Here is a 14936-nt window from a genome sequence, read left to right on the forward strand (position 1 = left end):
CTGTCGTCGACCGGGCAAGCTAAGGCAGCGCCCTAATATGCAAAGGGCAACTAATTAAAAGGGTTAATTAGATTTATATCATTATAAATCTGGTATTTAGAAACATGTCGTTATAAATCTCTTAAAAATTAGATCTATACCATTACAAATCTTTTAAAAATTAGTTCCATATCATTATGAATCTCTTAAAATTTAAATTCATATCATTATAAGTCTCTTAAAATTAGATCATGTCATCACAAGATGTGCGTAATTTATAATAGTAATTTCAGAAGATTTATAATGGCATGTTTTTAAATACCGGATTTATAACGATATATTTCAAAACCGCGATATTTATAATGGTATTAATCTAGTTAACGCAAATTTAAAAAAAAAACGTTAGTGTGTTTACATAATGCAACTTATTAACGCGCTCCGATCCACTTGCTTTACTAGTTTAGTGTCCTTGATGACATCGATTGGAAGAATTTACAAGTCACCTGACTCATACGCTGCAAGCACTTTCCACAAAAATACATAAATAAAAGGATACAGAAACTATAAACTTAAGCAGGAAGCTATAAACTTTCCACAAAAATACATAAATAAAAGGATACAGAAACTATAAACTTAAGCAGGAAGCTACGCAGGGTCAGAATACGAAATTCAGTATTACATCACCTTAATTTGCTTCTTCTACGACCAACAACCATTGTTTGTTTGTTGTCTTTTTCATAATTAATTAATACTACTAGGACCTAGAAATACGATAATAAGCAAGCATTTATAAGTTGTGTTCAGAAAGTAAGTGAGCTTTGAGCCCTCGGATGGGCCTCTTTTTTCCTGGCCCGTCGGATGGATCAGCTCAGCCGGTGAAATTGATTGGGGCCTCCACCGGCTAAATATTTATCGCTACCTCTCTTGCATTTCTTTTCTTGTTGTTCCACGTGGATTTCCTACTTGTGTGTTCAGAAAAATATTATAGTTTCTATGCTAGGTAGCCATAGAGACCAGGCTGTTTACCACAATAAACGGAACAGTGTTCAGCGACAAGCAAGAGCTATTCAACCATTTAAACTTAAATATTTAGAATGTTGACATACGAAATATGAAGTGGAGAATTTTTCTCAAGACGTCGAGTTATTCAATATCCAAGATTACGTGATAAAGATACATCGAAGATATGCAAGGACTCCTTCTCAAAATGCCTCTGATGCATCGACATCTCAAGCAAACGACATAGTTTCAGTGACGATCAAAAGTCGGAGGAGTTTGCGTTGTCATCGAGGTCGGACGATCCTGTAAGTAAGGTTGACGCAGGACCAAATTAAGTCACGGTGACTTTACTTGATAACGTCAGAGGATTTGCTAAAACATGAAGTGTGTATGATGGAGTAAAACATTAGCAGAAGCCTGCTGAATGATGGAGTATATAAACCAAGCACGACGTACGGATCGACCGACCGATTAGCACCAGTGCAAGTGGATTCTTGTGTTTCCTACTACATCGCACTGTGCTAATGACTCGAATACTCGATCCATCTGTAACGATATACTCTACTGTATGGCCATTCATTCGTTCATCTGCAAAAGCCGCTAGCTTGCAGTAATATTGGCCTGAAAATAGCGAGATCGAGTTTGACGTGCTCGTGAGTTTGTAGTAAATTTAAACTTAGCTTGTTAGGATCTCGAGAGGAGACCTATAGAAATTCGAGTTCAAGTAGCTTATTAGTCTCGAGGTTTTTTTAACCGTTCTAATACTATCGCTGCATCAATCAAACAGAAACATTATACTAAGTCCATTTATAAATAACCGGCACTTGACCTTTTCTACAAATATTTATACATATAGCCAAAAATATGATATACTTAAAGCATCTTTGTAACATATCTATTATTACTTTCTCCGTACTTAACTAAATATTTTTAGTCAAATTTAAAACAGTAGAGGTCAAAGTGACATTTATTTGTAAACCGAGGCATGCATGCCCATCTTCTTCCAGATGCTTCCGTTCCATGCACATTTCAATTAATTTAGTAGTAGTAGTTGCTGGACATATCACACATGACATGAACTATGCATGTGCATATTATGGCATCCTCAAGTCAAAGTTAGGGAAACTAACGCTCAAAAGATAATTTAAAATTTATTTAGCAGAATTCTTAAGTAGCTTCTGGGTTGAAATCAAGCAGAGCTATGTTAAACAGTAGCTTTTAGTTTTTAATTCTCTGAGTGAAATCTGTGAAAGTGATTATCTGAAATAAATTAGAAATCAGGAAGCTGAAAAAAATAACTTATTCTGATTCACTTTTTGTATATAACAATTTTCTCTATATATTTTATTTTAGAGAATCACTTTCAATCATAAAATCATTTACTCTAAAGAATCACTCTCCACAAAAAAATTAAATAAAAAAATTCTATCAAATAAACCCTTAATTAAGCTGATCATCAAAGTCACACATGGCTAACTAATCTACTCCAGTTTTCACCAATGCAATGCACACGAAAGCGGAATCATCCGAACGAATCCTTCATGAAATCGAAACGAAACCGAAAATGAATTGAATAGAATAGATTTTACGTCATTTTCAAATTTGGCCCTCACAATTCCCCCTCCCGTTCCCCATTTTCTTCCCTTTCCTACCCTGCTCTCCTCGTCTCCCCAAACCCATTCGTGATTTGCCCATCTCAATCTCCTCTACAATTCCCCGTCCATCGCTCTATTCACAGCGCCGATACCTCACCAGATCGAACTCGTCTTCCTCCTGTGCGATTTGGGCTCTTCCTGTCCCCTGTTGCTCAAAACCTCGCCCTTTTAGATCAAAGCTCGCACCTTTCCAAGGTTTCAGGCCAGAAATCCGGTGCTCTGGAAGATAATTCGGACCAGAAAGCTTTCATTGGAGGGGGAAAAGAAAGCCCGTGAGGCTTCTGTGTAGAAAGCTGGGCGCTTTTGCTGATTTCCTCTGCAAAAATCGCTTGCTTTGCACGGGAAAATAGGATCTTTGTTACAGGTGCTGTTTGAAATTTGGGAGCAAGTCGAGGAGCTCGACCCCGGTGGGGTAAGATTCCTTTCCTCATTCTGATTGCGTCGGCCCCTAGCATCAAAGCTTCTATTTGGCACCTGATTCATTAGTTTTCTTAGGAAATCCCTACTTGATTGCAATCTCTCCTCTTTCTTCTCGTGCCAGACATCAGCTTGAGCTGCTTAATGCTAACATCTTTTCAGGGCGAATTTCTGGAAAAATAGATAAAATCTCTTGTTTTCCATTGGGCCCTTTTCTCATTTGTCAGACTGCAAAAGACCTTCAGTGCTCAAGTTAAAGTAAAACTCTTTGAATGTCCAATAGATCTTGTACTTGTCAACAATAGAATTGAGGAGTGCACTGTACAGCAGATCACAAAGTAGGGATAATAATGACCGAGTTTTACTCTCTGCAAAAAGGCGGTCAATTTTTTTCACCCTGGGTATGAGTGTATGATTTAATTAGGCCTTTAACCAATAGTGTGCTGTTCTCTGTTGGCCTTTCACCATCAGAGGGGTTGGTTGCTCAAGTTGTGATCTTGTGTTAAGTGTGAGACAAGCACAAGTAGTTAAATGGTAGTCCACTGACTTTATAGATGCTGTTAGAATATTCAATTGGGAATGGTATTCTCTAGAATGGGCTTTACTGAATCTCACATGATTGGATTTGTTCATACACTCTAATCATCTTCCTTGGTGTCTGCTTAATTTATACTCTGATAGTACATGGTATACTATTGGCAGTGTTTTCCCCTTTTTGGGTGTATTATAGAAGACTAGCAGTTACTGATGCTTTATCTTTTGCATACACAGTGCTAGCAAGCTCACTCTGAAGATCTTGGTCACCACAAGAAATTTGGTGAATTTCTGGTTGTTGTGCATTTTTCACTGGGCATGTCCTTTCGCAGTATAATCAATGACGTTAGGGAGAGCTTTGGTAGCCTGTCTAGGCGGAGTTTTGATGTGAGAATTTCAGGTCTCCCTGGTCTGTATGGCCATCACAGAGGGAAGTCCGTTGAATTTCTGAGCGAGCTGCGCGAAAGACCTTTAGTAGTTGATCAAAGCAGGTGGGTTGGTCTTCCTCCTGAATTGCTTCGCGATGTAATGAAAAGACTTGAGGAAGGCGAGAGCACCTGGCCATCCCGCAAAGATGTTGTTGCTTGTGCAGCGGTCTGCGGAACATGGAGAGAGATCTGTAAGGATATAGTGCCAAGTCCGGAGTTTTGTGGAAAGCTCACATTTCCAGTATCACTTAAACAGGTAAAAGTTAAATCCAGTCTGGTGTCTTATTATCGATTTATAGCTTGAATTTTGGTGTCATATTTATTTACTTATATTCTCAAAACATGGAACAAATAAATGATTTTGCTGCTCAAAATCTTGAGAAATCTATATACTCCCGCCGTTTGCAAATACTTGATATTGTTAACCTCTTTATTTGTTGACAAATACTTGTCGCTGCACGCTTCGCAATGAATATTTTCCCATTTCCTCCTTGTGAAAAAAATCTCCTCACCCCAGCCCAAATCTTTAAGCTATTACCAATTTTATCTCTTGCAATTGAGAAGTAGAAACGTGTTTCTGCAGATGACATGCCCACTTACAAATGTTTTCACCTATCTCACAGATATTTGCACCTGTCTAACTTTGTTTTTTCATATACAGCCGGGACCTAGAGATGGAATAATCCAGTGTTTTATCAAACGGGACAAATCAACGTTAATGTATTATCTCTACCTATGTCTTAGCCCTGGTAATTATATACTCTGCCTTTTCTCATTAATATCCTGCTGAGCAATCCTGGGTACAATGGGAAGGTTGCCATGAAACATGAAACTGCAAAATGTCTTTTGTACTTTTGTAACTGTATATGAATAGGAAAAATGCTGAAACTAATTCTGCAGTCACTCCCTGCACTATTGATTTTCCACCTGACACATGTTGGAGAAGTAAAGGTGTTAATCTGTATGGCTTTTGTGATATGTTTCAATCTTTTCAAAATCTGTGAATATTAAATATGAAACAAATAACATAGCAAAGGACCTGTTCTTTTTTTCTGCTATTTTTTTAATATAAAAGTTGTAAATTATAGTACAAACATTTTGATAATTGAATGGGTGCATGCAAATATACAATGTCATTTCCATTGAATGATTCTTCTCAACAAATGTATGATGTAATATTGATAACAACGGTAAATTAAAAATGCATAAGAGTTGATTTTTTTATATCCTTAGCGAATTAGGATCTACTCTCTCTGTCCAAGAATACAAGGCATCTTTTTTTTCTTCAAAAAAGCCAAACTTTATATACTTTGACCAACAATTAGTTAAATATGTCTAGTGTATATGCTTTCACACTATTAGTTTTGTAGCTATAAATGATATGTTTTGTGAGAAAACCATGGTCGAAGTCTAATTTTGAAGACTGGGCCATAATAAAACACGCCTTGTATTCTTGGATGGAGTACTAAATAACTTTGCTGAATGCTAAGCTCCTTGGATTATGTAGTTGTGCTTAGCGAGAATGGAAAATTTATGCTAGCAGCAAAGAGGAATCGCCGTGCAGCATACACCGAGTACATAATTTCTGTGGATCCTAAAAATATATCACGATCAAGTAATGGCTATGTTGGAAAAATGAGGTGAAGTACCTTACTTGACAACAATATTTTAATCTAACCTCAAATGACTTGAGTTTGGCATGGTGATGTGCATTTGGACCTGACAATGTAGTGCCAATAGGTCAAATTTTCTCGGCACCAAATTCGTCGTATACGACACGCAGCCACCATACAATGCCGGGAGCCTTGTCTCGTGTGAGCGTGGCAGCCGTCGGATCTCAAGGAGGGTTTCGCCCAAGGTACCCACCGGTAGCTATCCCATTGCCCGGGTGAACTATGAGCTAAATGTGCTTGGCACAAGGGGGCCCAGGCGTATGAATTGCACCATGCATTCCATCCCAGCCTCTGCACTGGGCCCTGAAGGTGTGGTGCCTGGCCAACCCAACCAGCTCTTGCTCCCTGGTTCATCTTCATTCAAAGAATCCTTTCGCAGTGCCAACACCTCCTCCAGCTTGAGGTTCTTGGTTACAGACCGCTCCTTGGACTTCAGTAGCTCTCGCTTCTCGGAGATAAGCGGAGGGGTCCAGCAAGATGAGGACAATGGCCAGGCTAAGGAGATGCCTTTGGTTCTCCGCAATAAAGAGCCAAGGTGGCACGAGCAGCTGCAATGTTGGTGCCTCAACTTCCGTGGCCGGGTTACCGTGGCTTCTGTGAAGAACTTCCAGTTGATAGCTGCACCACAGCTAGATTCTGCGTCTTCTGAATCTTCACAGCCAGCCCAGCAGCAAACTCAGCCTTCGAGTTCATCTTCAACTTCCGATCATGATAAGGTGATCCTGCAGTTTGGTAAGGTTGCGAAGGACATGTTCACAATGGACTACCGGTACCCGCTCTCGGCATTCCAGGCCTTTGCCATCTGTTTGACTAGCTTCGACGCCAAGTTGGCTTGTGAATAGATCAGAGATAAGAAAACATGTAGATGGGTGTGTGTAATAAGTAGTACTACATTATTTGTGTGTGTGCAGGTGTTGTTTATTAATGTTCTAATTTAGTCCTTTGTTCCTCTATATCGTGGCTTGGCAAACCTAAGAACAGGCAAGGTAGATGAGGTGCATATGGTTGCTGCATTTTTCATTTCTGTAACCTGTTTGTAACAGCAAAAAATGCAGACCTTGCCTCAGTACTCGAAATTACAATTCCTTATGGATTGAGCCTTTCAACGTACTTGTCTGTTGATGTAATTCTGCTTCAAAGCACCACGGTTCAGATTTAGTGATGTACTCACATGTGGTTCCTTTAATAATCTGTAAACCCTGCAATTCGTCAGGTTCACCTGCATGTATATGGGTGTAGGCCAGTCTTTTGATTTATTTTCCTTGCGCAACCACCTCCACCTCCACCTACTGCTTAATAAACAACGCAACATCTCTTTTTGGTTCAAATACGAAATACGGATTACAGGACAACCTAGGTTCTAAGTCCAAAATTTATGCCATGATTATTTGCTTCATGCAACGCTGCAATGGATTTTGAAGAAATTAATTCAAAGAAACCAGCTATAGCTTGTATATTCCTGAAGACACATGTAAATAAACAAGGGGCATACTTCGCATTTCAGTGATCTTATCGTTATCCAAAATTATGTACAACAAACAATAAACAATCTTCAGACACTCGTCCTGCAGAATTTGAATGAGTTCCTAGAATCTCTTAAAACCTTCATACACTGCCTGACTGGGGGTCTTTACAGGCAGGGCCTACGATTGATCAAGGAACCTTCTAAATCCCAGGCAGAGATGACAAAGGAGAACACATGCCAAATGCCTTCAAATCCAATCATTCACAGATCTGATGAATAGCGAATCTGCAATATGAAAATCTGCAGAACACTTTTCGTTGAACATGCACGTTCATATACATCAACAAAGTTCACCGGATGGTTGTTTCTGCTCAGGAGAGGAAGGTCGTGCAACACTGCTAACCGACAAGTCCAGATCACCAGCTTCACCAGAGCTCTTGGTCCTGATCTTGGTTCTGATAACAGGAATCTCAGTATCTGAATCTGGTGTGCAATATTTTACACCATTGCTTCCAGTCTCCAACTCTTCATCGCTGAGTTCATCTGTCCAGTGCCTTGAGGTCTTCAGAATGTCGAGACCCATCTCTAGATCATCCTCAACTTTGGCTCGTGGACGACGGGGTGTCTCATCTTCCGGTATACTGGAACGGCTGATCCATGGCAGTGGTATCTCATGTTCCTCTTGAACAATAGCTCTCAGGTTGATCCTAGAAGGCTTCCTTTTCGTGCACAAGACTTCATGACAGTTGCGCACACAACCACAGTCATACACGTTGCGTTGGCTGTTGTACTTGTACTTGAGATTCTCATATGTCGTCTTCAGAAAAGGAAACAGGAATTCAGTTCAGTAAAATAAGACTGTTGTAATTCAAATAGTGGGCTAGCCTTGACATTTACTTAGCGGGCTGACCTTGTTTGTTGCAATAAGGTAAGAATGGAACCAAGTGAGGCCACCGACAAACCAGAAGCAAATGAAACAATATGCCATGACAGCCATTGCGGCTGGAGATTCTTTAATGGCCTTCCACACCGAATGATGACCCTTATTCATGAGAAACCTGATATATAATGCACACATTGCACATACATAGATACACAGGACTGCCGCTGAAGAAACAAAACAGAAGAAATAGCGGTGATTTCTCTGCAAAGGATAAAGGGGTACAGATAAGCCTAGGCTGTTTTTTATAGGAAAAGCTGTCACGCTGTCAAAGGAAAAACAATACATAACTTGTTTCTTTTTAAAAAATGAAGAAATGAACATAGCAGACCTCTCCAATACATTGCCCAACCCAAGGGCAGTGATGATCAAAACATTCGACACAGTTATCACATTTGGAGCAGTGGGAGCAACAAGGAGGCCGATATATCATGCAAGTTCACAGTATTTTACTCACAGGCATGCCATTGACCATGACCTCTTTTACCCAAGGGAACTGAAGAGTATGTGGAGCTGAAGCATCACGAGAAAACTCTTCCATAGGTGGGTGTGAATTCCGTGGCACAATACCTGGATCTTGAGATGAGGTAAGGAAGAGCAGTAACAGTACCTACCAATCAGGTTTTGCAGAAAAGGATACTATGATTTTGGTGGTAATTGTTTAAAAAAAGTAGCAAGAAATAAATAGCAGGAAGACAAGTTTCACAAGCTTCAGATAACATAATTTCTGGAGAACACTCTAAATGAACATATTAATATCCTGGAGCAAAATATGAATTAAATGATTTAGGACTGCTCATGGGTCAAATCTAAAAGTAATCAGGAGCATTCCAAGTCAAGGAACACAAATATATACAAGAACCCGAGCATATCTAAGAGATAGAGAGGACCACTGAAACCGAGAAAAGCAAGCTCAAAGTATCAACAAACCCATTATACAGAAGAATTCGTAAGGACCAAAGTTCTATTTGGTTGATGAAAGGATTTGGAGGTTAAAATCACAAATCTAACGACACAGCATTTGCTATTTCAGTTGGTAACTAAACTAAAAAAAAGTGCCACAAAAGGTTCCTTTCATGACCACATGACCATAATGATGCCAAATATTCAATCACCTTGCAATACTACAGCTTGTGGAGCATATTTACCTTTATTTTTGTGACTAACTCAGTATAATTACAAAATAACCAGCAACTTTGCATCTTTCAGGATTTATATATGCCTAAAAATTCTTGTATTGTCTGCCACTTTTACTCTCATTAGAAAACTTTGTCCAACTGAAAGTAACAGACAAATAATATGTCGCAACAAGGCAGATCCTACACAAGAACCTTAGCATAACTCTAAAGTAAATATACAGGCAGAGAGTGCTTACTCACATAAATTGTAAGGCATATGGTAACAGCAAGAATTGCGTACCCTGCACTATATGCAGGAAAGATGTGTATGAGATGCCTCGCTACAAAGACACAGAAGATAGCAACAGGGATAGCGATTAGAGATAACGATAGTAGAGCGGCCTTGGCATCTGGTCCAAAGATCAACCTTCCACCACACAAGATTGTCTGAACAAAGAGAAACAAAACTATCAACAGCTACTTCACGTTTTTGTATGATATCTATTATATTATTATTCGAGTGTTAAAACGAGCCACCATGTTCACTCTCAAGGTAATGAAAATACCACGTTAATCGGAAAAAAAATCTAGATCACTCATTGTTATGAACATATAACTGTACAGATTAAACCAAAGAGTCCATACCGAATACGATTAATAAATAGCTGAATTCGGGATTAAAAATTATGGAAAATTATCATTTCGATTTCCATACAGTTTAGGAAGCAAAATATCTAAATAAAGAGTCCAAATAAAAAATAATAATTAAAATTGGGGTTAGAATAGAAAAAAGAAGGATCCACATAAAATATAGTCTTAGAAAAAAATCAAATTATTATAACAATCAAATACCTAAATAAAAAATTCATGTAAAATACAATTAATCAAAGGTTATCGTGACAAAATATTGCAGCGAGACTTGATAATTCTTGTAATATAAAAGCTTCATGATGACAAAAAGGTAGTACAACAGTAGCCTGAACTCTGAACAAAAAGGAATGCTGGAACTTATCATCCTAAAACAGTTCAAAGAAGTGGGCATCTTAAGACATTCATGGAGTAGATGCAATGATGCGTAGCAAGTCTTGGGCACTGTTTTGTAAGCAACATGACTCTGTGTTGTATCAGCACCAAGAAGAGGCACATAATGTTGAGCACTTAGACCTACCAACGGGATTATCATATTAGGGAAAGAACAAGGTTATCAGTTATATTGGCACCCAGCTCCAAATCGCCAGCCAATAGTTCATTCACCGGTCTCGCTAACACTGTGATATAATAAGCAAATCACACACACATGAATTAACTAATTAGGTAGCCATATAAACATACAGAGCCTAATCGGCTTACCCACGAACTCCCGTCACCTTCTCTTCAGCAGCAGAGCAGAACAGAAAAATATATATGTCACATGGCAAAATGTTACTTAGGCCTGAACAAGAAACAAATTAAGACGAGCAGAGACGAAACTGCCACACTAGCAGATCCCAAGAATGAACAAACCGATCCAAGCGACGAAAAATGCGAACTTTAAGAATCCAAGAAAGAACAGAGGGATGGAGGACGAAAGAGAAAGCGAGAAGGATCATGGAGGAGTGATGCAATCTCACGTTGTTGCCTTTCCAGACTTGGTACACCCGCAGCTGCTTGGCCATGGACACCGGCGTGGTCCAAGCAGGAAACCCCTCGTTCCCTTCCTATTCGGTCGATTTCCTCGTCCAGGTGGACAGCGCCTCACAGGAGGAGGGCACGGAAGCGGGATGCCATCACGGCAGCATCGTTGCTTCTTGGTGTTTTTTCTAGTACTAAAATCAATCACTGACCTACCTCAGTTAGGCTGGCAACCCCAAAATGTTTGGATTTGTTGGGAGGAGCCAGCTAAAGAAGGGGAAGAAGGAGAAAGCGTCCCTTCTCTTCTACACTCTTCTCTCATTTTTTTCTCTCATTCTTTTTCTTTTTTGTTTATTTTATTTTTCGACAGCTGAATTAATTTTCTTCTGTTAGCGAACAATCGATTAGTTGTATCATTACACTGGGATCGCTGAATTAAGTCTGAATATTCCATTATTCGGTGGGTGATGTTTGTTGAGTAGCAATTTAATTTCGTTTTTGCAATAGAGGGCAATAATCACTTATTGTTGCTGTCATCTCGTGTACGAGCGTCAGCGGACCATGTACTGTTGCTTTGCAGGGGAATTTCAATTTATACCAGTACCTTGATCTAGATCCATGCACAAATAGCTATGACATGATAAGTAGAGATGAATTATTTGGATTTTCATTTTTTTCCATGTTCCAAATACAAAGATGGGGTCATGAAAGTTTTGAAGGAATACAAAATAAAGTTTAAGTTCCATAAGAAATAGGAAAATTTGGCACAATATCGTCGACAACTCTTTTTGGATAAGAGAATGCGAGGAGGTTGAGAGAGAACATTGGTCTATCTATGTAAAGTGCTAAGCCGCCTTAGCAGTTTTCATGTCTCAGACAACTTTCATGTGTATCTATAAAAGAAACCAAGATCCTTATTCCCTAAAAGAACACGCTGCAAAAGTAGCTTCTTTTAAACCAAAAACTTCAACTACACGAAGTAGAGTAAGTTGAAAACGAAATTGGGGAAGGCTCAGCACACTCAATCGTGGTGGCCACAGGTAATACAAGAAAGGGAATTCCAATTACATAGAAAAGGGAAAAATTAGGGATAGTTACCTATACAAACACTTGATGCATATATCCTAGATTTGTACACGTTTACACCCCCCAGAGTTGAAGCGTGGGGTTCTTAAACGCAGAGACTTGACCGAAACTCTTGAAACAACTAGATTGAGAGTCCTTTATCATGATATCAGCAAACTAGTGACTGGAGGGATGTGGAGAACACGAACATGTCCAATGGTGACCTTTTCCCGCACAAAGTGGATGTCAACTTCAATGTGATTTGTACGCCGATAATGAACAGGGTTCAAAGTCATGTAGATCGCACTAACATTATCATAGTAGACCATGGTAGCATGCTGAATGGGTTGGTGAAGTTCCTGTAGCAACGGTCGCAACCAGCAGCACTCGACGGTAACATGTGCCATTGCACTATAGTCGGCTTTAGCACTGGAGCAAGAGACCGTCGTCTAACTCTTGGAAGACCAAGAGATTAGGTTGTCTCCAAGGTAGGCACAATAGCCAGATGTGGAACAATGTGTATCAGGACACCCAACCCAATCTGCATCAAAATATGTCGTGATAGTGTGTACTGAAGGTGACGTCGACATGTGAAGACCAAAGTCCAGTGTTCCTTTGACATAACATAGAATGTGCTTGACCATATTGAGGTGGGTTCTCGACGATCATGCATGAATATACATACTTGCTGGATGACATAAGAGAGATCCGGCCGTGTCAAAGTCAGGTATTGCAGGGCTCTGGCAAGGTTGTGATACTTGGTTGGATTGGCAATTGGGGCACCTTCAACGGTGGAGAGATTTGCTTTGGTGTCCACGGGCGTTATTGTAGGATGACACTTGGACATGCTAGTGCGTTGAAGAAGATCAAGAGCATATTGTCTTTGTGAGAGAAGCAGACCATCAGGGGACCGACTTACATCAATGCCGAGAATAATGTAGGCTACCTAGATCGGTCATAGCAAATTTTTCATGGAGGCGTCCAGTTATACAGTGAAGAAGAGCTGTCGAGGATGCCGTCAGGATGATATCATCGACATACAAGAGGAGATAAGCTATGTCAGAACTGGCACGAAGCATAAACAGAGACGTGTCTGAGACTGATGGGACAAAACCCAGGGTGCGGATGTGGGAGGCAAACCGTTGGTACCATGCTCGAGATGCTTGCTTCAGTCCATAGAGCGACTTCAGAAGATGACAGACATAGTGTGAGTGAGCAGCATCCACAAACCCTGGAGGTTGTTGACAGTAGATTGTCTTGTCCAATGTGTCATGTAAGAAGGTGTTTTTGATGTCAAGCTGATAGATAGGCCATGATTTGGAGATAGCAAGACTAAGAACAACTCTAATGGTTGTAGGCTTGACCACCGGATTAAATGTCTCATCATAATCAATTCCCGGCTGTTGAGAATATCCACAGACAACCCAGCGAGCCTTGTACCGAGCAAGAGAGCCATCAGAATGAAATTTATGCTTGAATATCCATTTGCTTGTAACAACGTTGGCACCGGGCAGTCGAGGGATGAGTGTCTAGGTGTGATTATCAATAAGAGCCTAATATTCATCTGTCATCATTTGGCGCCATTGTGGATCAGTCAAGGTAATCTTGTAAGTGTCTAGGATGGGAGAGATATCCACATGATTTGCTGAGAGATTCAACCGGTGAACTGGATTGACAATCCCAGCTTTGCCCTGGATGATCATATTATGAATGGATGAGGCAGCAAGAGGTGCCTCGATCGGACCAGTGATGTGTGGTGTTGAGGCCGTCTCAGGGGATGAAGGTCCAGATGAAGTTGTTGGTGAAGATGAATCCTCCTGCCGAGCAGTAAAGGGCACGATAGGAGCAGAAGTGTCGTAGGTGGCTGTTGCAGATTATCCAGCGCCAACAGGGTCGGCTACTCCAGAACTTCTGGTGCTAATAGTGCCAGCTGCACTGAAATGTCTGGCGGCTATGCTCCTGTTCACGTCGCACCAGGGGCAGCAACCACGAAGGGCGTGGACAGCGGTGTGGGTGCCACGCGTGGCGCGGTTGCGGGCACAGGAGTCGTGCTTGGTGCAAGTGGAGTCAAGAAGACTTTAGTGAGTGGTGCGTGTGATCTGGTGGGGCGAGGAGCGGATCGCTAACACGACTGGGTTGATGGAGCACGAGTACCTGCATGCGAAGATTTGTTCAGAGATAAGGGGTTAGCAGGACAAACGATGGTGTCAAGAAAGTCTAGGGGTTCCAGCGAGGGAGTCTTGGCAAAAGGGAAGATCGTCTCGTCGAATGTGACATGATGAGAGATAAGCACTTAGCGAGTGGAGGGGTCGTAGCAGCAATACCCTTTGTGATCTAAGGGATAGCTAAGGAAGACGCACGCAAGAGAGCTAGGTGCGAGCTTATGTGCGGTTGTGGAGAGCACATTAGGGTAGCAGAGATAACCAAACACACGTAAGTTACTGAGGTCCAAAGGATGGCCGAAGAGGTGCTGGAGGGGTGTGTGAGGGATTGTATGGAAGCCGACGGATGCCTATTGACGAGATAGGTAGATATGGCTAAAGCTTCGACCCCGAAGCAAGCGGGCATGTGTGCTTGAAAAAGGAGCGTGCAAATGACATTATTTGTGGTTCAGATTGCTCGCTCAGCTTTCCCATTATGTGGAGAGGTGTAGGGACAAGAAAGCCGGAGAAAGATTCCATGGTTGTGAAAGAATGTCAAGTTGAGCAGATTGACAAATTCACGACCATGATCTGTTTGAATGCATAGGATTGGCAAGCTGAACTGTATGTGCACGTAAGCAGTAAAGGTGACAAGAATGTTGTGGACGTCTGATTTCTGGTGCAAAGGAAAAGTCCAAAAATAATGTGAGTAATCATCAACAATAATGAGATAATATTTATGCCCATAATTGCTAACAAATGGTGAGGTTCAGAGATTACAGTGTAAGAGTTAAAATGGGACAACACTTATTGAATTGGACTTATCAAAGGGAAGGCACACATGTTTTCCAACTTGACAAGCATGACACAAGGAAGGTTGTGCTTTATTGCAGGAAATCGAACGAGTTTGT

General features: G+C 40.7%; 1 protein-coding gene and 1 pseudogene across 2 annotated transcripts; one reads left to right on the forward strand and one right to left on the reverse strand.

Annotated features, from left to right (window-relative positions):
- The first annotated feature begins 2568 nt into the window (after nucleotides 1–2568).
- On the forward strand, nucleotides 2569–6791 carry LOC133898877 (tubby-like F-box protein 12). Of its 2 annotated transcripts, none has more exons than XM_062339675.1 (5): nucleotides 2569–3045; nucleotides 3822–4268; nucleotides 4674–4761; nucleotides 5520–5652; nucleotides 5744–6791. In XM_062339675.1, exons 2-5 carry the CDS (start codon nucleotides 3903–3905, stop codon nucleotides 6525–6527), a joined length of 1371 nt encoding a protein of 456 aa, XP_062195659.1. In that variant the 5' UTR covers nucleotides 2569–3045; nucleotides 3822–3902; the 3' UTR covers nucleotides 6528–6791. The 2 variants fall into 2 exon arrangements, with proteins under 2 accessions (XP_062195659.1, XP_062195660.1); XM_062339676.1 differs by having other exon boundaries at nucleotides 2570–3045; nucleotides 5753–6791.
- A 366-nt stretch (nucleotides 6792–7157) lies between these two features.
- On the reverse strand, nucleotides 7158–11137 carry LOC133899180 (protein S-acyltransferase 8-like; annotated as a pseudogene).
- Nucleotides 11138–14936: the final 3799 nt, after the last annotated feature.

This window comes from Phragmites australis, chromosome 18 (genome assembly GCF_958298935.1).
Source record: "Phragmites australis chromosome 18, lpPhrAust1.1, whole genome shotgun sequence".
NCBI classification, from domain to species: domain Eukaryota; kingdom Viridiplantae; phylum Streptophyta; class Magnoliopsida; order Poales; family Poaceae; genus Phragmites; species Phragmites australis.